The 25,600-nt window shown below is 34.7% G+C and overlaps 1 protein-coding gene and 1 long non-coding RNA gene across 7 annotated transcripts in view; both read right to left on the bottom strand.

Moving 5' to 3' along the window:
* The window catches only part of MLIP (muscular LMNA interacting protein), a 271,628-nt gene extending 247,009 nt beyond the window's left edge, over window positions 1–24,619 (bottom strand). For 3 of the 6 annotated variants that reach the window (XM_032299721.1, XM_032299720.1, XM_032299727.1), the window contains exon 1: window positions 24,409–24,492. Coding sequence is in view for 3 of the 6 variants with exons in the window: in XM_032299726.1 (XP_032155617.1) it covers window positions 24,409–24,471 (63 nt within the window). In the remaining 3 variants the exon portion in view is untranslated. Of the gene's footprint in view, window positions 1–24,408 lie in introns of all 6 variants that reach the window. The other 3 variants (XM_032299726.1, XM_032299718.1, XM_032299733.1) reach the window with 3 other exon arrangements.
* Window positions 17,367–19,498, bottom strand: LOC116565852. Its single transcript, XR_004275623.1, has 2 exons — window positions 18,978–19,498; window positions 17,367–17,757 (listed from the first exon to the last, which is right to left on the bottom strand). It is a non-coding gene; the product is annotated as an uncharacterized LOC116565852 (long non-coding RNA).
* Window positions 24,620–25,600: the final 981 nt, after the last annotated feature.

Here is a 25,600-nt window from a genome sequence, read left to right as displayed (position 1 = left end):
CCAATAGACAAACTCAGTAAAGTTAAAGGACACAAATTAACATACAATCAATCTCTGTTTCATACATTAACAATGAACCACATGGAAAATAAATCAAGAAAACAACCCCATTTACAATAGCTACCTGAATTAAATACTTAAGAATAAATTTAACCAGAGTTGAAAGAGCTGTTCACTAAAAACTATAAAACACTGATGAAAAAAATTGAAAAAGATACAAATAAATAAAAAGATATTTAATGTTAATTGGAAAAATTAATATTTAAAATTCCATACAATCCAAAGTGATCTATGGATTAAATGCAATTTCTATCAAAATGTCAATAATATTTCTCACAGAAATAGAAAAAAAAAATGGTTAAAAAATATGTATAGAACCATAAAGGATCTCAAATAGCCAGAACAATCTTAAGCAAAAGAACAAAGTTGGAGGTTGATTTCCAAATATGCTGCAAAGCTAAAGTAATTAAAACAGTATAGTACTGGCATAAAAACAGACATATAGACCAAAGCAACAGAATAGAGAGTTCAGAAATAAATACATGCATTTATTCCGAAATGCATGTCAACAAATATTCCAAAAGGACACTATGGGGAAAGGACAGTCTCCACAACAAATGGTGTTGGAAAAACTGAGTGTCAATATGTAGAGGAATAAAACTGAACCCTGTCTATCTAAAACATACACATAATTCAACTCAAAATAAAGACTTAAACATATGACCTCAAACTGTAAAACTACTGGAAAAAAACAAAAGAGAAAAGCTATGTTGACTGGGGAATGTTTTTTTGGATATAACTCCAAAGCACAGTTTTTTAGATATGACTCTAAAGGCAAAAATAGACAAATAGTATGGCATCAAACTAAAAAGCTTCTGCATAGCAAAGGAAAAGAATCAACAGAGTGAAGAGACAACCTACAGAACGGGAGAAAATACTTGCCAAACATACATATAGTAAGCGGTTAATATCTAAATTATGTGAATAACTCAAATACTTTAATATTAAGAAAACAAATAACCCAATTAGCATAGAATCTAAACAGACATTTCTCAAGAAAAGACATACAAAAGGCCAACAGGCATATGAAAAGGTGCTCAACATTGCTAATCATCAGGGAAATGCAAATGAAAGCCACAAGGAGATATCACCACACACATGTTAGAATGGCTATTCTCAACAAGATCAGCAATAACAAGTGTTAATGAGAATCAGAAAGACCAGCAATAAGTATTGGGAAGAATGTGGCAAAAGAGAACTCTTGTACACTGTTGGTGGGACTGTAACTAGGTACAGTCAATATGAAAAACAGTATGGTGATTCCTCAAAAAATTAAAAATAGAACTACCATATGACCCAGCAATCCCACTTCTGGGTATATATCCAAAGGAAATAAAGTCAGTAAGTCAAAGAGATGTCTGCAGTCCATGTTCATGGTGACATTATTCACAATAGCCAAGATGTGGAATCAAATTAGTATCCATTGGCAAATAAGTGAACAAAGAAAATGTGGTGTGTATACACACAGTGGAATACTATTCAGCTTTATAAAAGAAAATCTTGTCGTTTGTGATGAAATCATGTATCTGAAAGACATTTTTATAATGTGAAATAAGCCAGACACAGAAAGACAACTTCTGTATGATCTCACTTACATGTGAAATCTAAAACATTCAAACTTGTAGGAGAAGGGAGAATGGTGGATACCAGGGGCTACAGGGTGGGAGAAATGAGAAGATTTTGTTCAAAGTGTCCAAAGTTTCGGTTATGCAAGATGAATATATTCCGGAGATCTGCTATACAGCATAGTGCCTATAACTAATGGTACGACTGTACTGCATACTTAAAATTTGCTAAGAATATAAATCTTAAATGTTCTCACCACACAAATACACATATATGAAAAATGGTAACTGTGAGGTGATTAATATGCTAATTATCTTCATCATGGTAATCATTTCACTCTGTATATCAAGATAGCATGTTGTACACCTTAAATAGATATAATATTTATTCTCAGTTATACCTCAACAAAACTTTAAAACAACAAGAATATGCATTTGTATGTAAGTTAATAATTTATTAGAATTTTGATTATTGTATCTATATTCTTAAGGATTTACATATTCAAAGTTAGCTATACAAAAAAAAGTAGATATCTCTATCAGCAAAATGGAGAATCATCTCAAGTTAAGGGTTACTTTATGTCAAATATATATGCAAATATATGTTTGGGATTTTTTTGTAAATAAAAGTGGGGTATATGAAAGATCCATAATTTTCACATCTTTTAACAATCTATCATTGATGACTTTTCAGTGTAGTTAGGTTACCCTTAATTTTTAAATGATTTATAATCTAGTTAACCAATCACACACTGAGTAGCATTTAGATCTTTGCCATTACAAAATATTATTGAATGGGAAGTTTATTTACCTTACGTATTAGCTTCCTAGGGCTTCCATAACAAATTATCACCAACTTGGTGGTTTAAAACAACAAAAAGACATTCTATCACAATTGTGTAGGCCAAAAGTCTGAAGTCCAGGTGTTTCCAGGGCCATGCTCCCCTCCAAAGTCCATAGGAAAGAATCCTTTCTTGCCTATTTCAGCTTCTGATAGATCCAGGCATTCCTTGGCTTATGGCAACATAACTCCAATCTCTGCCTCCAAGATCAAATGGCCTTCTCTCACTGTGTCTTATCTACTTGTCTTCTCTTAGAAGAACACTTGTCATTGGATTGAGAATCCACCATAATCCAGGATAATCTCATCTTGAGACCCTTAATTACATCAAAAAGACCTTTTTTTCTAAATAAGTTCACGGTACAGGTTCTGGCTAGACAGGTCTTTTTCTGGGGTGGGATGTACTATTCAACCCACTACACTTTATAATATATGTGAAAAGAGTCCATAAGATTTTGTTAAAAGTGACTTAACTAGATAATAAGATATTTACATTCAAACTGTGATAGATACATCACCAATTCTGGATATTACTGGTTTTTTTCATGTTTGCTAATAAGAGTTTAAAATGTTACCTTGTCTTAATTTGCACTTTTTGATAATTAACAAGACAAAACATTTTTTGTGCAATCATTGGGATTTTCTATTTTTTCATCTGGCTCATATTCTTTGCTCATTTCTATTGTGTGTGTGTGTGTGTGTGTGTGTGTGTGTGTGTGTGTGTGTGTGTGTTTTATTTTACTAGTTTTTACTTTTTGATTTGCAGTTGCTCTTGATTGCTGGGATTTGGATATATAAAATGGAGAAAGGTGAATATTTTTAAGCTTGATTCCCATTTACTCTGGAGGGCCTGGATGTAAACACTTCAGGTCCGGAATCTGAGTGATAAGCTACGGCTTTCTATTTTGGGTACCCAAGCAGGCCTCTGGTCACCACTACTGAAGCTTGTTTGCTTGTTTGTCCCGGTCAAGTAGGACTCTAGTCAATAGTCTGTCTCCATTAAGCAGTATAACATAAGAGCTAAAAACATAGACTCTGCATCAAACATGCCTTGAAGAAAACAATGTGTCGATTACTGAGCTACTTTGGATAAGTCAACTTTGCACAATCTGCTCCCTCATTTGCAAAATGAGAAATGTTTTTCAAAAAGAAAAACTTTTGTACCTGTTTTTCTGCAAAGAATGTTCTCTCCTGTCTAATTTTTGTCAAATATTAGCTTCAAAGAGAGACTTTCCTGAAGATTCTTGAGAAGTCATCATTTACTTTCTTACCTCAATCAATTTCTACTCTTTCATTCTATTTTCTTTTCCTATTTATTGCTAACTGAAATTAACATGTTTATTGATTTGTTGAATGGATTATCGATCATCAGTCCTCTCACCATCTACCACCTTAATGCTGGTCCCCTAAAGATTGTGATCTACTGTATCCTCAGTACCTAAAATGTCTGACACTTAGTAGAGGCTCAAAAGATATTTTAATAGATTAATGAATTACTAATGAATGAAGGTAAATAGCCTGATGCACATCAAATGCTTAAAAGTGATGAGAGGCCATATCTCAACCTCTATAATTCTACAATATTCAACACAAAAATATAACCTGTTAACAAGTACCTGGGCTCTCAAATCCTCTTTCAGGCCAAATGTATTGGGTTTGTATAGCCATAGTCACTGTCTACTGAGAAGATACTTTCTGATTTTTAAATTCTCTAGCTATCTGAAGGTAGAGAATTCTGCAGTTATTACTTGGTGTTGATCAAAAATGTTTAACATTTTAGTATGGCTGAACATTTTGGCCTACAACACAGTACAACACAGTAAATGTTCAAAGAAATGAACACAGTTGATGCTTGCTCTGTATGTTACATTACCTCTATTCTTTTCAACTTCATTTTATGGATTTAAAAAAAAATAAAAAGACATTGAGTGATCTTAGGGAAAACTTAAATTTCACTGCTCTCAGTTTTCCTATCTTGCTTGTTTAGGTCAGGGAGTAAATCAACATCGTGCAGTTTTACACACAATGCTAGCTCCATTTGCTCATTTGAAACCAAATTCACAGATGAGCACCATATCAAAAATTTCTGATCTGTGTTTTATTTGCCAATATCCACTTCATTCCATCTTTAAATCTGAGTCACAACTGCCTATATTTGCACTATGCCAAAGGTGCATGGTGTCTTTCATTTTGAAAGACAGGAGAGTTCTGGCTTTGAGATCATTCTTGACTATTAACACATTTCAATAACATTCACCCATTTTAATCCAACATGCTTATTCATCTTCAGTTATTTTATTTGTGTTTGTTTTTAAATGGCAGCTCCCAGTGTGATTTTCAGAGAAGAATGATTTAAAGTTCATAAAATGTCATCACACATTTCCATTTTCTCTAGCAAACTACCCAGGAAATCAAGATGAAAGTCAAACCTAAATCACTTAAACTTTTTATAAAACACCACATAAAATTACTAGAAATTCCAATTTCCAAAGATCTTATATAGTTTTGCTCACACTTTTCATTAGTGAAACTTCTATTGTTCAAAAATCCAAAAGATGTCAATCTTAAAAAGTTACTTAAATTGGTTATATTGATTTCTGTGGGTACTATGTGTCTTCCGGTCCAACCAGAGAAAAATTTCTCAACAGTAAATTCGACATCTATTAACTTATATGATGTCTTTGGTGAGTATGTGCTCAAAATCTTTGCTAATTTCAATCTAATTTCCTTATATGAAAAGTAAATGTGCTTACTTACATATGTGATAAAATGATAAAATAGAAACCAATTTTGAGTTATTTTATATAATAAAAACTGATTTGTTTGCTGGGTAAGAAAATTAGATTTCTAAAAGAAACAAAAGAAAATGAGATATAATACATGCAAAAAAAATCGTTTGGTAATAAAGACAAAATTTCAGGAGACTTTAAGGAGATCTGAAATCAGAGACCAAAATGTCAGAAAGAGTGGTTTTCCAGACATTTGGACTTCAAGGATTAGTAATTGTTTTTTAAGGAATCAGCATAACTTCATATAAAGAAAAATTTTTTAAACCAGTAAAAATGAGGAAGGATATAATCTCGACAAGAATAGAGCTTTTAATAAATTGAATAAACATAAATTATTTTATGAAAGAAATTACAAATTCTTCTTATTTTCCTCATTTACTCTAAAGTAAAACCTCATCACAGACAAGCACTAATCCAAACCATTTTTGACATCAGCCTTCTAGAGAACCTCAGGAATGTACAAGATGCTTCTGAGATTTGCTTTCCCTGTATTAAAAATCTCTTTTCAAGGAGTTTCAGGCCTTCTGATCAAACATAAGCAGAAACCTTACTGTGAAATTAATAACTTTAATTTAGGCCAAAGTCACATCAGAGAACAAATATCTACTGATGTTTTAGTTATCAGATGGCATACTGAATAGTATGTCCCCTTACTAAGAATCTTTTCATAGGTACTCATACCACTTGTTAAGATCTGATCCAACCCTTGGTAAAACACTGAGGGCATTCAAGAGTGAGGTGAGGTATGAACAAATATTTTCTGAACTGCATATATTTTGATCTAGGTAATTTTGTTATTTAAACTCACATTAAATCACAAAAATATTGTCAGTAGATATTACTAACAATACTGAGTTTATAACACAATAACAGATTTGAGGTTTACTGAGGAAAAATTGCCAAAGACAACCCCACAACTGGAGGGCATCAGAACCGTAATTCATTCTTTGATTGAATTCAATATGATGCATTAAGCATTCTGTACTGCTAACTTTGTTTTACCATTACTTACAATCCTCACCTGTGAGGGCTCATATATCTCTTGTCTAGAATAACCATTATGCTATCAAAATGTAACCCTAGGCTGCTGACCTTGCTTTCTCAACAAATCTGATGAACTTCTGCAAATTTACAAACACCTCCCAAAGAGTACTCCTCCCCTTTTAATACACATCACTTCACAATAGCAATGCCTTTACCCAAAACCATGATGGAGAACATTGTTATCGTTTGGAGATATCTATCAAGCCTTTCACCAGGCTTTATCTCTCTCTTTCTCTCTCTCTCTCTCTCTCTCTCTCTCACACACACACACACACACACACACACACACACACACACACACACCCCTACTCAGTTTTGGTGTCTTGTAAACATCCTTTGAGAAGCAATCACATATATGGACCCATTTAATTGTACTGGACTACAGAGTTAGTTCAGGAAAGCCATGGAAGATTAGCAAGAGTTCAGTTGCCAGATATATGAATCGATGCATGCAGAGCTACAGCCATATGATGCACCCCTGGCTTCTTAGGGTTGTAGAGACACTGTGAGCATTGTCACCAATCCTTCACAAAATTTACACGGAAGTATCCATCAAAAAAGACAAAAGCAGCACATGACATGGAAAAAAAGTAATACAAATGATTAGAGACCCCTTCTGACTGCCCAAACTCTGAATAGTCATAGTCCCATGTATAGACCAAGGACAAGATTAATAAATATCATAAACATCTACTGTATTTCTGTGACTCTCAAAGGGTAAAACTGCAAGAATATATTTAAGTCCTGGCATTGTCCACATGTTCCCAAGAAGGTATATGTATTTCTACCCAAATCCCAACACCCCAGTAATGAAGTATTAATTTCCACTTCATAGTTACTAAGTAGAACATATCAGGTACCCCACTTCTCTCATTCCCCATGCCACAGCTAGCCTGGAACCTTCCATATATTGGCTATGGTTAACAATATCACAATGAATATGGAGTACAGACATCTCTTTGACCTACTGATTTCATTTCCTTTGGATATATACCCAGAAGTGGGATTGCTGGGTTATATGACAGTTATATTTTTAATTTCTTGTGGAATCTCCATATTGTTTTCATACTGACTGTACCAATTTATATTCCCACCGGAAGTATACAAGAGTTCCCTTCTGCACATTCTCTCTAACACTTATCACTGGTCTATTTTGATTCTCATTAACACTCATTATTGCTGATCTTTTTGGGAATAGCCATTTCAGAGCTTTTGTGTGAAAGAGAAGTTTTTTGCTAAGTTGTCAATATATTTGGGAAATCTTATAACAGCAATTTAGACTACTCTACAAATACAAGTCCATTAACCCAATATTTTTCCCATTACAACACTGGTGACTAACTAGAATTACAGGAAAATCAACTGTCAAGACTTTTGCATGTGTTATTTCTCATAATAACCCTTTGACATAGGTAGTATTATTATCTTCATTTCATAGCTGAGGATTCTGGATCATAGACTTAAACATACAGTGACAAGCAATAAAGCTTTAAAGATTAGGAGAATATCTTCAAGACCTAGAACTAAGGGAAGAGTTTTTATGTTTGATACCAAAAGCATGATCCATAAAAGAAAAAAAAATTTGGTAAATTAGACCTCAGCAAAATTAAAATCTTTGCTCTGCAAAATATTCTGTTAGGAGGATGAAAGACAAGATATGACCTGATAGAAAATATTTGCAAACCACATATCCAACAAACAACATGAATCTAGAATATTTTTTTTTAAACTTTCAAAACTTAACAAGAAGAACACAAAAACCCCAATTAAAAAGTAGGCAAAAGAGCTGAAAAGACACTTCACCAAAATAGATATACAGATGGCAAATAAGTACATGAAAAGATGTTCAACACCCTTAACAATCAAGGAAATATAAATTACAACCATGATAAGATACCACCACACACCTATTAAGTCAGCTAAAACAAAAAATAATAATACCAAATGCTGGTGAGGACACAGAGAAACTGTGATACTCATACATTGCTGATAGAAACGTAAAATCATACAGCTATTCTAAAAAATAGTTTGGTAATTCCCGTTAAAACTAAAAAATGGACTTAACCATATGTCTCAGCAGTTGCACTTTTAGCATTTATCCCAGAGAAATGAAAACCTATTTTTACACAGAAATATATACAAAAATACTTGTAGCAATTTTATTTATAGTAGCTAAACATTGGAAACCACCCAAATGTTCCTCATTGAACAAATTATTTAAAAAACTGTGATACAGCTATACCATGAAATAATAAACAAAAAGAAATATAGATCCTCACAACTTAGACTCACTTCAAGAAAGTGATGCCGAGTCCAAAAAAGCCAGCCTCAAAAGTTTGCATACATTCATGCATCACTTAATGACAGAGATTCATTCTAAGAAATGAGTCCTCAGCAAATTTAGTCATTATGTAAACATCATGGAGGGTACTTACACAAATCTAGATAGTATAATCTACCATAACTGCAGTAGGTTATAACATATGGCCATATCTGGGGTATATGATATAGCCTGTTGCTCCTAAGCTACAAACCTGTAAAACATGTGACTGTACTAAATACTATAAGCATTGTAACAGAATAGTATATATTTGTGTATCTAAACATAGAAAAGATACAGTAAAAATATAGTATAAAAGAGAAAAATGGCATACCTGTATAGGGCACTTATCATGAATAGAGCTCACAGGACTGGAAGTTGCTCTGGGTGGGTCAGTGAATGAATGGAGAATGAAGATGAAGGCCTAGGACATTACTGTACACTACTGTAGATTTTAGAAACACTGTGCACTTAAGCTACACTAAATACATCAAAATTTTTCTTTCTTCAATAATAAATCTTAGCTTACTTTAATTTTTTTACTTTATGAACTTTTTAGATTTTTTAACTTTTTAACTTTTGTAATAATACTTAGCTGAAAACACAGATACATTGTACAAATATATAAAAAGTATTTTCTTCATATCCTTAGTCTGTAAGCTTTTTTCTATTTTTAATTTTTTTTGAATTTTTAAATGTTTTTATTGTAAACTAAGTGAAAAACACACACATCAGCCTCAGCTTACAGAGGAGGAACAGGATCATTAAGAGGTCACTAGGTGACAGGAAATTTTTAGCTACATTATAATCTTATAGGACCACCACATACACAGTTCATCATTGACCAAAACATCATCATACAGCACATGACTATACTGCAAAATTTCATTTTTTAATGTTAGTGAAATAATATAATTATACTTGCTGATTACATTGTTGATGAATATAGATGAAGAACAGATTAGTGATTATCAGGGGTTTCATGTGCTCTGGGCTTACACACTAACATAGAAATCTGAAAGATTTATTTAACATTAATTAAAGAGAAATTATGTTGGATATCCTCTTTTTGGTTTGTTTTTCATTTGCATCCAAGACCAGACAATAATAGTTGACCAATAAAGGAGGTCCCCAAACCTTGCCAAAAGTAGTCAACATTTTGGCAAGACAGCTTTTTATGTGTAATATAAAAGTTATCACCTATCTAGTTACATTTCTAGTGACATTTTGACATGTAATCCAAGTAAATTTCCCTATTTAAAGAGAAATTGTTTTAACAAGTTAAGTGAAGTTACTTAACAAGATGTTAAGTAAATTTAGAAGAATATTAAAGTACTATTACTTAAAGTCTATAGTAGCAAGATTTTATTTCATTCCATGATGGCTAAACATTAGTCCAATGTTTCAAGAATGAAAAATAAAAAAGGCCTCATGAAGTAAATGTCAGCTTTGATTATTTATTACACATTTGGGGTAATACACAAAGTATGTGATTCCTTTGAAAGGAATAGGAAATCATCATAAAGGGGTGATGGGGAGCTGAGGTTATAGATGAGGGTTTGGAGAGCAGATCTGAACTCAGACTGTCCTGAGGTCAACTCTTCCACTGGTTCGCTATGTGTCCTGGGACACTGACTTAAGACTTAGTTTCTCCACTGCAAAATGGGAAAATAGCATCTACCTCTGAGATTTGTGGTGATGATTGCAAATGAAGTGCTTTACCTGCTTCTTAGAACATGGAACGTGTTCTGCCTATTATCTATATCATCACTATCATCAGGCAAAATTGCTCCATTTATCTTAAACTGTCAATCAACAGGGATTTGGTTTTCAATTCTGATATTACATTAAAAAATTTAATTAAAGAAGTTTCATAAAAGTAATGTCCTAAAATATTTAGGTTCTGGATCAAAACATCAATAGTTGTCCTGTTATTAGTGGTAAAACATCAATACAATCAGAGAAATAAGAAAAATGTCAGCATGCTTCTTTTCAGAGTGACAGAGAGCTTAATTCTTCTCACAATTATTGATAGATACCAATCTAAAATTGTACCTAGAACTTTAAACACATGGGAAACCAAAAAAATGATTCCTCTTTGAGACGCCAAGGCTGGCAGATCACTTGAGGCCAGGAGTTGAAGACCAGCCTGGTCAACATGACAAAACCTTGTCTCTACTAAAAATACAAAAATTAGCTGGCAGGGCGGTGCACACCTGTAGTCTCAGCTACTCTGGAGGCTGAGGCAGGAGGATCTCTTAAACCTAAGAGACAGGAGTTGCAGTAAGCCAAAATTGCACGGCTGCACTCCAGCCTGGGTGACAGGTGAGACTCTGTCTTAAAAAAAAAAAAAAAAAAAAAAATCACTTTTACTTCTTGAGTGTTATCAAAACAAACCCAAACCAAATGCACAAAAGTTCTAGATATTCAGAAGTCCTCTGTTCTACCTCATCCATATTCTGTACGATTGTTATTGCAGAGTGTGATGGAGGAGAAGCTATCCTCAGCACAGGATTTTGGTAGAATGAGAATAAAAATTTAAGCAAAATATGAATTCCTCCAAAATAAACATAAAAATCTTCAAAGGATAACCCAATTTTTATTGATTTCATAAGCATCTCTCTAATTGTAACTGTCAGTGTAAAGAATTTCACAATATCTGAAAATATCTAATAGATACTAAAAACCATTTTTTATATTACTTAATTTTCACAAGGGAACAGTAAATATAACCTCTTGTTGGGTAATACTGGGTTATCCTTGAGGCAAAAAATAAGGCCAAATTAATCAACAAACGTAGAATGAAAAAAAATAGAACTCTCCAGTTCTACTTTCACCTACTCTCAGAAAGTTCCACAGTCTCCAAAATTCTTTCATTGCTCTGTGAACTAGCACGTTGGCTAAGTGACAGGAGACTGCCATTCTCCTCCTGTCACACTCTGGTGATGCTTTTTCAAAGCCAAAATCTGCAATTCTGCCACCAAAGCCATAGCTCCCTACTGATGGCCCCACTATAGGCGGATAAGCTGCCAGTAACAAGCATGCCAGCATTTAGTACTCTGCATATCATACAAAGATTCATGGGAAATGCCTCAAGTTTTACTCAGCATGAGTGATGAGGTGGAGTTGGAGGTCAATCAGAAGGTGGAGGCAGTCTACCATACTCAGGGTCTGTCATTTTCCATGAACAAAAACTATCTCATCTGTCTATTCCCTCAGGACCAGTCCCTTCTTGAAAGGCTCTTCATTGTCTCTTGAAAATAGTCTGTGAAAGTGCCAAACTACCAGCTCTCCAGATGTGACTGAATCTTAAGGTGAATTAAATTTAGACTTAGCTTGGAATCCCTGTCATAACAAATCATATAAAGTGCATGTGCACGCGTGCGCACACACACACTCAGACACGTAAAACCCATCCTAGGCAGTTCCAAAAAGGTTCGAGTACCACTTTCCATGTATCAGGCTTACAAGGTGCCAGGAACATACAGTTCCTAAACTTGAGGAGCTTGCAGCCTGCTGGTAGCCAAAATGGTACAGGCAGAAGGATGTAAGCGCTCAAGGCTTACATAAATCTGTTCTTGGATAAGGAATAAAGCACCAAAATCAGATGGCCTTGCATTCCTCTCTAACACAATCTCATCAAGTCAGCAAGATCCATAAAAATGTGAGGTTACAGTACAGTTTTTTACAAAAAAATTACTCTGAGCTATTTGAAATGGTTGTAAAACTAAAAAATAAAATTTAACCCATAATATTGTTGCCTTTATTTGGGTTGTTAAGATTCTAGGGTTTCACTGGTAGAGAAGAGCCACGCAAATATATTCACTGATTTGTATGTTAATGTTCTGCCAACATGCAGGATCTATCAAAAAAATCCCACTTTGCAAAACATCTGTACTTTTGTAGAAAAAAGGAAGATACTGTCCACTATACCCAGTTCTTTACATTTCCCTGTATCATGTTATCATAGATTAGTAACTAATTCCCCTGTGTCCACTATTTTTACTTCTATAAACAATATTGCAATAAACATCATTAAACTAAATATTTGTATATTTCTTAGCTTCATATAAATGTCCAGAGTAAAATTATCTATCCAGTAGGCATGTAAATAATTAAGACCTCAATACATATTATACTCCAGAAAAATGATACCAATTTACAGATGAGACTGCATATTTTTTAGAAAATTTCTTAAGAAAAAAATTAACTATTGGAAGTGTTGCTTTCCTAGGAAAATATCTTACATGCAAGGAAGAAAAATGTCGGATGAAGGTAAGAGGCATGTAGTATGATACCCTTAACAGAAAAAAAAATAGTTGCTGGGTTTAAAATTTATGTGAATCAGATTGTGCTGTCAACTGTGTACTTACGTTCTTCTCTTGAACATTTTGTGCACACATGCCTGTAGCAGGATCCCTTCCCTAACCCTCCTTCTTGTTACCTATATTCTTCATCTCCTGCAAATATCCCACTTTGACAAATCTAGCAGCTTTAGGGTTTTTTTAATTAATTTTATGAAGCACATATTTGGTATGGTCCTAATTATTTGTTCCTCACAATTTAGCATTTATTTTTATCTCTATGTAATACTTGTATTCATGTAATATAATTATACTCCACTGAGTTTAGGCCATTACATGTTTCAGAATAGGCACGAAGTTTTAAACATTCTTGTTTTTGAGGCCAGACACAGTGGCTCACGCCTATGATTCCAGCACTTTTGGAGGCCAAGGCAGGTGGCTCGCTTGATCCCAGGAGTTCAAGCCCAGCCTAGGCAATATAACAAAACCCCTGTCGCTACAAAACATTTTTTAAAAATTCTTGTTTTCAAAACTGTGTAACTTCACATGTGTCCTCCAGCATTCAGATGTTGAAACTTAATCATCAACTGATAGTATTAGCAGGTGGGGCTTTTAAGAGGCAATGAAGCCAGGAGGTCGAATGCTAGTAGATGAGAGTAGGACCCTCATAAAAGGGCTTGCTGGAATGAGTTTGTTCTCTTTGGCTCTTCTGCCATGTGAGGACCCAGCGTTCCTCCCTTTTTTTGCCTTCTGTCCTTTCCACTGTGTGAGGATGTCTAGATTTTGTCTATTAACAAAAATACAGTTAAAAATTAATAAACGTTTTCATGGCATACTTCTTAGTGGGAAAGTAAGCATTGTCTCTGGTCTGACAGCTGTTTGAAATCCTATGTGGATTTTTCCTGAAGAAAACAATCCGCAATCACAATTCCAGGGTTTCTCCAGACACAAGAAGTAACTTGTATACCACTGTGATTCTCGTTTCTCTAATGACTACCATATCACTTACTGAGTTTCTACTATGTGCGGTGCTTTTCAAATATTTCCACAGTTTTAGTCCATCTGACAGCTCTATGAGGCAAGTCACAGCCCATTTTACAAATGAGAAAACGGTGGCTCATTTAAGTTAAGCAAATAGAGTCCAGATTTGATTCTTACCCCAGAGTCCCAGCATTTAACCACCAAAATCACTATGGCAAATGATTTTCTTGTGCTAAGAAAAAGAGTAAAGATTATAACCTGTCATTCAAACTGAAATTTTCAAACTTTATGACATAATTTTAGTTATATGATCAGAATTTCTGGCATTCCAAATAACGTAACTCATGCAATGGTTTCACATAGTTAAGTTACCTTTAGTCTTGGTTGATTTTTGCTGCTATAACAAAATATCTGAGACTGGATAATTTATAAAGAACAGAAATACATACTGGAAAGTCCAAGATCAGGGTGCCAGCAGGTCTTGGGTCTGGTAAAGGCTCATTTGTCATAGACGGTGTCTCCTAGACATCCTCACACAGTGGAAGGGACAGAAGGCAAAAAAGGGAGGAACGCTGGGTCCTCACATGGCAGAAAAGCCAAAGAGAACAAACTCATTCCTGCAAGCCCTTTTATGAGGGTCCTACTCTCATCTACTAGCACTCGACCTCCTGGCTTCATTGCCTCTTAAAAGCCCCACCTGCTAATACTATCAGTTGATGATTAAGTTTCAACATCTGAATGCTGGAAGACACATCCAGATCTCAGCATCTCTCAATAAAGAATAGGGAGGTTCCACAGCACCCATCATTTACTGAAAATATTTTCCAACTCAAATACAGCATGGAGAGCAAGCTTTTAAAATAAATTGAGGGGCGTCTGGGTCAAGATCACTAATGGAACACAGGTGTTTATTTCATAGTCTTCACTGAACACTATTAAAATGAGAGTGAAGGAATTTTAAACAATAAACCCCCAAAAATAAGAGACCTGGCATAGAGAAAAATCAGTATGAGAAAGCACATTGTAAATTTCTGGAAGATGAAAAGGAGATAGAGGTAGACTGCCAGATAAAGAGGAGCTGCCAAGAAGAGACCCTAGTATAAATGCCTTTGCAAACCCTGTAGGGTGCCAGTCAAGGAAGGCAAATTCCACAAAGGCACAACTGTAAAGCAGGGGTAAAAAGAAGGGGGTTCCTCAAAGGTCTCTAAGACCAGCTCCTCCTTTTCCTTCCCCACCCCATGCAAAGAAGGACTAACAGGCAGGAGGTCTGCAAGCTGCAGGCAGAGGACACCTGGGCTGAATGAATGAATAAGCAGAAGCAACTGGCACAACAAAACATGCCAGAGTTCCAAGACCGAAAGCTGAGTTGAAGTGGAAAAACAAAATAGGGATGAAAAAAAGGTTCTATTTCCTATATATTTCCTTCATATTCTAAATTAATGCCCTACTCTCTGTGATAATCGTATTAATTCATGCTAACGTTTTCTTCCTTCAGTCTCCCATTAAGACATGATATCCCCAGAGAAATTATAACAGCTTCAGGAAAGCATTCCTATGGGCTCTCTCATCTGCTCCTAAGACGAAGGTCATCAAGTTAGTATTTAAAATCATGAGGTGGTCTCTGAATTGCTTTGCTGTGACAGCTATAAGGATACTAGGCCTATTTTGAAGAACAGGCTGGGGGGCACATCTTCCCAGAAGCTACCCATGCAAGAAAATACCCATTAACAGAGAAGAAAATTAATAAAAGGATCCTTAGGAAATTTTAAGTTATAAATAATTACAAAAGACCAGCAACTGAACTACAAACATCCTCTAACTATTTTTTTAAACCATCTCCTTATTTTCATGAAGTTCATGTAGCAAAATAAAGCAGATGATTCTCTAATGTAATTCCATCACTAATATCACAGTCTATTTGTCATTCCCTTAGGGGAGCCGTACTTGGGACAGAACAACTAGATACATAATTGTAATTCTCACAATGAGAACCTAGAAAATATTTCGCCGCACGTACAGTATGCTATAAATGTCACTGTGAAAGCACAGCTCGGTTAAAGCCTGCAATCCATCTATCTCCCTTCTGTTATTCACCATCACACAAAGCTATATCAAAAGATCCATTCAAACAGTGAGTCTCAGACTTACATTATCAGCAGACACTGCTTTAATTAGCAGTGGATTTCAAAGGACTGGATGGCTTCGAGAACTTGATTTGAACCATAAAGTAGAAATCTGGATCCTTATCAGTTTCACTTCTCAACTCTCAGCTCCCCTCCCCGGGTTCCAATAGATACAGCCCTCATTTTTCTTAATGTAAGAAAGAAAATAATGAAAATGGTGGCTAGGCTTTGGCAATACTTGTGAGTCCACTTTTTCCTTAACCACCAGTGATGCAGAGGGGCTAAAATTAAGGTTGCAAAGGGACTAAGATATCTGTGTCAGGTACGTTGCAGGGAGTGGTAAGAATGACAAAAAAAGAATGAATAAGAGCTAAAGAAACCATTTTCAAAATAATATTTAACACATAGATTTTATATATGTCTGTGTGTATATTAATTTTTATTCCAAATGGAAACACAGCATCCACTTCATTTTAGGTTAAGTGTGAGAAAATAAAATGCTTTATTTTGGATGTTTCATTACAAACATTAAGGCACTTACATTCTACTTTTTTCATTTATTCCACAATATTTACCCATGATCCAATTCCTGAATCTTTGTTATTTCTCAGTGAAAACATAGATAAATATGTAATTTAATTCTTGAGTACTGAACTGTGAACTTTCTATTCTAAGAGGAAGGTTTCATCTAATAACAAGGACTTCTATTTTACATTTGATCAGTGATAATATAAAAATAGAAACTATTTTAAGATTCCTAATATTTGAATAAATAGGCATCATTTAGTACGGAGAGAATTTAGTAAATCCACAGCCAGGCAGCACTTTTGACAGATGTATAAAATGCTAAAGAGCATAGCAGTCTTTTCAAACCCAATCGAACCTTTCACTTTGTAGATAAAGAAGCCAAAGATTAAGTGATATATCAAAGGCCACACGAGCACAACTTTAACTGTAATACCAGTCTCTTGGAATCAGATCAAACATGCTCCTCACCATACTAGTTGACACTCAGGGAGAGATAGAAAACCCCTTTGGAATAAGAATCCTTGTCACCATAAACACACACACACACACACACACACAGAGAGAGAGAGAGAGAGAGAGAGAGAAGACACAGATTCTTCATTTAGAGTTTCATAGGTATGTCAATTAAACACCTGTACACACCCGCTTTTTCGTTTTTCCATTTCTCCTCATTCTGCCATTATGCACATTCGGTCTTTAATTCTCACTGCTTAGCAATTTCCCAATGAGCCTCATCATCCACCACTGTCAGCATATTTCCTCTCCTCTCCTGTTCTTTAAATTTTATACTATAGATTCTTCTGGAATTTTTAAATTTTTATTTGTTATTGGCTCAAAGGAGAAGAGGCGAGAAACAAGACAGAATTATTTCTTATGCAAAAGAGATTTAGGTTTTTCAACTGTTTAGTTTTTCACTTTGGTCTGCCAAATAATCAGAATTTGTGGTTACTATTTACAACTATACTTCACCTGGGGTAAGATCAGAATGTTTTAATTACTCATAATACTTGAGGGTTGTCTCAGTTTTTTGGAGAACATTATCTTAATTATCAAATCTCTAACATCTGGTGCAGAGAGATCAATCCTATAATTCCCTTATTGACATCTCAGAAATGTCTTACCTCCCTAAGAAAGGAAAAGATTAATTATTTTTTCTAAAAATTCAGGAGTGACACAGGGTTCAGAAACTCGGAGTATCCTGGCTCTAAATTCCCTCCAGTTGCCTTCCAGTTAAGGGATGCTTACTGAGAAACTTAACATGAAATTTTGGTCTCTACCGCCCATTTGTTTAATGATAATAATTATTTCCACAGGGTATTTTAGATGTCAACTCTGGATGCCATCTCTGGAGAAAAGTGGATAATAAATTTAAAATATACCAATGATGAATGGGCCATCGTGGGCAATGTGCCAAGTGGAGGCGTAGGATGCACAGTAGGCAACACAAACACGTTAGGGAGGGCAGCTGCATCCTTAAAGATGCTGAAGTGCCTACCATAGCCCAGGATGATGTCACCCATAAAATCAAACATGAGCTGACAGTACAAGGGGTTAAGGTATGGGGGCAAAGCAGCCCATAGGCTCTACCATCAAAATTATCACTCAGACAAAATGGACATTCAAGGCAACTTTATCAGTTGAATCCAGAACATAGCAAGAGTCATTGGTGGACTCTATGAGTAGCAGAGAAATGGAAGGAGGTTTCCAAAATAAATAATGAAATGCTAAAAAAAATAAAAGGTTTTTGTTTGCATGTTTTTATCTATCTTTCCTTCATTTAGGTCATCACCAAAATTAGTTTATTAAAAATTGATGCAATCAATTATGGAATAAAGATACATACATCCAGTACCTTACCCCCAGAGATTTACCATGTATTAAATGTAATTAACATTTATACTTACTTTTTATATAAAGTTGCCTTGTAAGGAATAATATGTAGGTCAGAAACAACATTCCATGCCATACTGAAAGTAATATCTAGATAACACAACAGAAACATAGGCAGAATAGATGACTTGTTTTCAGGTATGTCAGGGCCTTCTGAGTGAGTGCCTGTTACCAATGACTCTAGTTAGACACAATTAGAAAGAGAGATAAATATATAAGTAGATATTATGGCAGAATAAAAACATGTTACAGGCCACGCGCCGTGGCTCACGCCGTGGCTCACTCCCTAGCACTTTGGGAGGCCAAGGCAGGCGAATTGCCTGAGTTCAGGAGTTCCAAACTAGCCTGGCCAACATGGTGAAAACCCACCTCTAATAAAAATACAAAAATTAGCTGGGCGTGGTGGCGTGTGTCTGTAATCCCAGCTACTTGGGAGGCTGAGGCAGGAAAATCGCTTGAACCCGGGAGGCAGAGGTTTTGCAGTAATCAGAGATTGCGCCACTGCACTCCAGCCTGGACGACAGAGCAAAACTCCGTCTCAAAACAACAACAAAAAAGTTACAGCATAAAATGCTTTACAATCATTCCCATTGTTAAGACATTCTGAGGAATAATTATAGACTAGCTACGACAGGGCTATGTGAGAAATTGGGGTGTCAATGGTTTGTACACTTAGAATATTTCTGAGCTGCTAAAACCTATGGTCATTACATCATAATGTACTTAAAAATAATCAAAGCATAATAATTGCCTCGAGGGCTAGGATGTTCTTTATCATGTATGTTCCCACTGCAGCCCTTAGTACTTTGTCTTATTCAAAATAAGTGTCCAGGAATGTATATTGATTTAAAAGCATTCTTTGTTTTTTCCGGGTACATTGCCACCTAATAGGCACTACGTTGCATCTCCGAAGATGCTCACCAGCACCACTCAAACCTGTCATCAGATAACGATATCAGGAATTATAACCAAGCACTAGTCTCATGTTTTTTGTTTGTTAATAATTTCTTCTTAGAAAGTAATTAATTTTATTTGTATTAATGAAGCTATGAATTAATAAATAATTTTGGCTGGGCATGGTGGCTCATGACTGGCATCCCAGCACTTTGAGATGCTGAGGTGGGCAGATTGCCTGAAGTAAGGAGTTTGAAATCAGCCTGACCAACATGGTGAAACCCCATCTCTACTAAAAATACTAAATTAGCTGGGCATGGTGGTGCACGCCTATAATCCCCGCTACCCTGGAGGCCAAGGCAGCAGAATCGCTTGAACCCAGGAGGCTGAGGTTGTGGGGAACAGAGATCGCGCCATTGCACTCCAGCCTGGGCAACAAGAGCGAAACTCTGACTCAATCAATCAATCAATCAATCAATCAAGTAGGCTTATTTAAAGAGCTATCCTCCACTGGATTATCACAGATTTCTGAAATGTATAGTTCTATGTAGTTTTACATTTTAACAACAGTTTGTTTCGTTTATTTTCTTTTTTGCTGTATTTAAAAATAAGTGGTATGGGCCGGGCACGGCAGCTCACACCTGTGAGGCCGAGGCAGCCGGATCACCCGAGGACAGGAACTCAAGACCAGCCTGGCTAACATGGCGAAACTCCATCTCTACTAAAAATACAAAAGTTAGCGGGCACGATGGTGCACGCCTGTAGGCCCAGCTACTCAGGAGGCTGAGGCAGGACAATCACTTGAACGCGGGAGGTGGAGGTTGCAGGGAGCCGAGATCTTGCCATTGCACTCCAGCCTGAGCAACAAAAGCAAAACTCAGTCTCAAAAGAAAATAAATAAATAAATAAAATAAAAAATAAGTAAGTCGTAGGAATCCTTTTTTCTGAAATCAAGAAGAATGTTTTATTATGAGATCATAAGTAAATTTACATATCATTTGATAAGCCTTTCACCCTCAAATTCAAAATCAATCAAATTTTAAATATAAAAAGTAAAATTATTTAAAATGTAAGTTTTCAGCTCCTTATATTAGATACATCCTGTTTATCAAAAAAAAAAACCTAATTGTCAGTTGACCTATTTTTTTTCTTAGTCTCAAAGAGTTGCTTTTTTACTCAAGGAAGCAATATTTATGACATTCAGATATTGACTACTATGTTGATTTGATTGTACCAAGTTTCAATATAAAATAAGTTGCATCATATACTCTTATTATTTTTGTAATATTATTGAACATTCATTATTTGAGAAGATAAAATTATCTCTTGAGACATATTACATTAATGCAATAGAAATTATTAAATTTATGCATGAGATCTGTTTGTTCTTATAATCTCTTAGAGAAAGAAACCATTATTATATCAGAATGCCTGGAGGTACATGATTATTTTTACTATATTAATATATGATTTTTTTCTTTTCATTATGAAATTTCAATTGAAAGTAAATATAAGTAAAATTCTTTGTTGATGCATTTATAGTCTAAAAGAAGTTTAGAAAATAGTCAAGATTTGTTGTCTTAGTTTTACTTATTTATTAAACATAATACATAGAAACTAGTACCTATTTCTTAAACTATTCCAGAAGTAGCTTCATGTTATAAATATAAACACACCCAGTTTGAACGTATTGCTTTGTCTATCATTATTCCAAAAATGTCACTCATAAATAAAATCAGACTACAAATTAATATGCTAACACAACATTTCCTAAAGTATGTTGCAGAGAACACTGCTAGTTCTTCAGAATATTCAGTTATTGCACACACATTAAAATGTATTACATTGGTAGGTGAGTTTAGAAAACATTGGATTAACCTCCAGAGTGCCTCACAGTCTTTAGTATGTTAAAAAACAAATATGAGTCTCAAAGGGGAAATTTATTGTATAATTCATTCCCTGCTCAGTGTTTTCTGAATATTCTTGAGCACAAACCAGAACCACTTTTTATGAAGAGCTTGGAAAATCAGAGTTCCCAGGAACAGGGTTTGGAAAATATGTGACAGCAAAAACAAAGAATCCATTCAGCCTCAACAGCAATTATGGTGGAACTAACCAAACTGAAATGTATTGTTACAAAATAGTTTCCTCCCTTTTTACACCTCCCTACTATTTCCCACAAGAATAGCTTTAGTTTAATCTGATTTAGCAGAATCAATGACTAAGATATTCCACATGGCTAATAGATGGTTTTCAGAGGGGTGGAAATGTCCTTCTGAGCCTATGTTAATTGATTTTTCTTCTCCTTTGAAATATTGGAATAATACCAACCAAATTATGAGAAATTTCACTTAGCATTGGTAGATTTAAGAAATTTTGAAGGATTTTAATATAGTTCCTTTACTTCTGATTATGTATTGATTAATAGATGTAAAAGAGGCACCTTCAAATGGTAAGTACCTAGCAATATTTTAATCAGCAAACAGCAACAAATTGAGGGCAAAAATCAATACTTAAAAGCAGCAATTCACTCACCCAGCGTAAGACAAGATTTATATTAGATATGCAGCAAAGAATCTTGTTTTACTTTTATCTTGTCTTTTTCTTATTTTGTCTTCTTTTATCTTTGTGTGGAATAAACTGATGAAATTTAAAATGCTGCAGACTGTTGACTTTCTTATTTACTATAGATCTTATCTTAGAAATTTTTTCAAATAAAACCAATAATGCATATTAAGTGTATGACACATGCTATAACACTGTTCATAGTAAAGATCCTTATGAGAAATATGGCTTTAATTTTAAACAAATGCATAATACAATATTATAATGTATCCATATTTAAATATTTTATTGGAAAAATATTTTCTTCTTTTAAAAACCAGACTTTTATGAACTTTACTATTTATAATAAATAGTGAACTCCACAAAAATACATTTTTCAACTGTCTTCAGCAAACTAGCCAGTCATACTGTTACATTGGTATTAACATGAAACATAATGCTAGATGAATTGAAGTTTTGGGTATTTTCACATAAACAAAAAAAAAGTTCAACTAAAATAACTTTTACTGGAAACCCTCAAAGATACAGATTTTCCAACTCTTAAATAGAAAACACTGAGCATAAGCGAAGCTTTTCTTGATAACAGTGTCATCAGAACTCCTGTATCTGAAAGGTGCCAGGTTCCTTAGCTCCATTTGCTTGTACACTTAATTACCCCAGATACTGGGCTTTCATGTGTTCCCCCATCCCCAAAACAGCCTCACTTCTCAGTGCAGGTGACTGTTCTCATGCCCCTGATGTGCCACCATATTTTCCCCCAATTTTTGGAAGTCAATCTGACTAGGCCTCTGCTACAGAGTAATGTTCATGAGGAAAGCTACTTCCTCTAAGCTACAATCAAATTGAAAGATAATGTGGAAAGACTGAGAGACACAGAGGTTTGGATTCTGGATTTATAGCTGTATTCAGGGTAAAGTCAGGCGTGCACAGTGTCTGACTTTCCAGAAAGTGAAATGCTAATACATTGAATCACTTCAAATAAGAAGAATGCTCCGTCTTCACTTTGTGCACTTGCCCCATGTTCGCTATGTTTACTTGCAAAACTTCCTGGAAAAGACTGCCAGGAAGCTCAGGGTCAAATTTCACACTAATTCATAGCAACTATTTATTCATGTATTTACTTACTCCCTATCTGGTTCCATAAAGGTTTTATGACCACTAACCCTTAATGCTTACCATATCTGGGTTTTCCTTTTACTTTTAAATGCCTTTTAACTTTTCTCTTTCTACATTAAAAATTTTGGCCATGTGCTTCTTAAGTGAGTCAGGCCAAAAACAGTTTAAAAATAGGCTTTGGCTAGGGATCTCATATACATTACAGTTTTTATTCTTCACAAAGACTTCAGATTAGTTATTACTGTTCCCTATCTTACACATGAATTAACTGAGACTTGGAAAAATGACACAAAACCCATAGTCTTATGTTTGGTAGTTGTGGGCAGGAATTTTCACCATGCCTTTTCTGATTCAAAATCCCTGATTAGCCCTAGAAGGACACATGGCCTTTCCAAACAGTCAAAAAGCAAACTACTGTGGCCACTACATGTTTGGACAATCAACTAGAGCAGAGCTCCACAGTGGGTACTGAAAATGATGACCTGATTCTTTTAAGAAAAGGTTATATTTTATCCAATATATTACTTTAAGACCTTGAGATTCTAACACACTCTGGGTACGTTCAACCCATTATGGTTCTTTTTTTTCCATTTTTCTTCTTTTAATATCTTGAATAGTCCATAAACCTCAACTTCATACACCTAGAACAATGTATTGCCAAGAATTTGGTCTTATTTTAGTCTATATAATCTTACTTTCTGTTACTTATGCTGACATTAAAATTAGTTATGGCCTGTTCTAATGTTAACTCTGTAGCCACAGTAAATTTACAAACATAATTAGCTACCTATGCTCATCAGATGAACCATGGATGGCACATTCAACTCAAAGTTACAGTATATTTTATATTTGAGCAAATATAAGTGACCACTATTAATCATTGACATTTAATTGCTTAGTATCAAGGCAAAATTACTTTTATAACTTCCATGGCAAAAAAACTTTATCCTTATACCTACCAGAAGTTCATTAAACTTAATAAAACATTAAAATATTCTATAATGTTTATTTTTCATGACACAGATTCCTGGTATCTCTGAGAAAAATTAGACTTTGAACACTTGCTAAGCTTCACATACGCAAATAAAACAATCTTTCAGGCGATCACAAGGAGATATCAAAATAAATGGATTCCAGTTTTTAAAATGAAGGTAAACAACATCATTTAACTAAATCAAATTTGCCAGTATGTGTGTACTGACATTTTATGTATAACTTTATTACATTGTTTTCAGGAAAGCCCATGAAACTCATTAATGTTAAAGTTATTGACCAGAAAAAACATGGAAACAGAGGCTGGCTAGTGCAACTTTTCCTATCTGTGACAGTTTCTCTACCACCCTGTAAATTTCATTATAAATCTGTGTGTGCTAAATCTCATGTCTTACCGTCAGTTTCTCCTCTAAATTCTTGTTTAATAAGCTTCTTTTTTCATGCTTTTCAAGTTCCATATTGAAAGATAATGTGGAGAGAAAGACTGAGAGACACAGAGGTTTGGATTCTGTCTAGAAAATGATTTGACCTGCTTATATGTTAGATATTGCAGGACATTCCAAGTTGTGAGTGCCTAGGACACTATCAGAGAGCCCTAGCGATAATTTCTGGTTAGCTAGTGTTTCCATTTATAGATGTTCAAACCCTATAAACAGAGCACTGAAGAGAAGTCAGGCAGCTGGCCTTAGATAATGATAAACGTCCCTAGATATAAAAGCAAACTCTTCAGCATAATCTTCCAACAGGTTAGGCTCCCTGAACCAATAAAGATGCACGTGACAAAAAGCTACAATCAAAGAATTCATTAATAGCTGTTGCAGCAGAATAAAATAACTCTAGAATATACACCCAATAGATCAGTTAAAAAGAACAAATGTAATAGTCAGACAGCAAAAAAATCAGCAGGTCTACCACTTCCAAATTCCAATTTGCATCCCAGTAGTGTAGATATTTATGTATTACTTTGTAGATTTTTTTAAATGTTGCTTAAAGAGAAAAAGCAAAAGTATAACTAATTAAAACTATAATGACATGCAAACATACATTCAAAGGGTGTTATCAACTTTATTCCACGGAGAGTTGACAAAATGATGTTTAAAAATACCATGAAATAAAAGTGTTTTCCTTCACAAAAACAGATTTTGTTCTTCATTATTCTGGCTTTTTCACAGGGAATAAAGTTATGATATAGAAGATAAAACTCATTTTTTTTTTCAGTGAAACAAGTTTTTTCAGAATTCTTTAGAAAATGTTACATGCCTTAAAGAAAATTAGTTGGGCAACTTAATGGTAAATGATTATCCCTATATTTTGCAGCAATTCAAAATATATGGGTGGTCATAGAAGAATATAAACGGATTTCATAGTAAACTAAAACTAATCTCTAAGGTGATTTAATCCCTCAGCCTGTTTAAAACATCCTTTTAACACCTGTTTTTTAGTGGCGTCTGTTTGTTTACTGTAACTCAAATTCTGTATCAGCTTTTCCTTCATAAGAAAAAATTTTTTAAAGCGTGTTGTGAAGCTCTATCCTTCCAAGCAATTGCAGTCGATCCTCTGTTGTCAGGCAGGGTTGCTCCAGAATTT

This window comes from Sapajus apella, unplaced genomic scaffold (genome assembly GCF_009761245.1).
Source record: "Sapajus apella isolate SASKATOON/1434 unplaced genomic scaffold, GSC_monkey_1.0 scaffold41, whole genome shotgun sequence".
Classification (NCBI taxonomy): Eukaryota; Metazoa; Chordata; class Mammalia; order Primates; family Cebidae; genus Sapajus; species Sapajus apella.
Note: the sequence above shows the minus strand (reverse complement) of the source record. Positions and strands in the feature narration are given on the sequence as shown.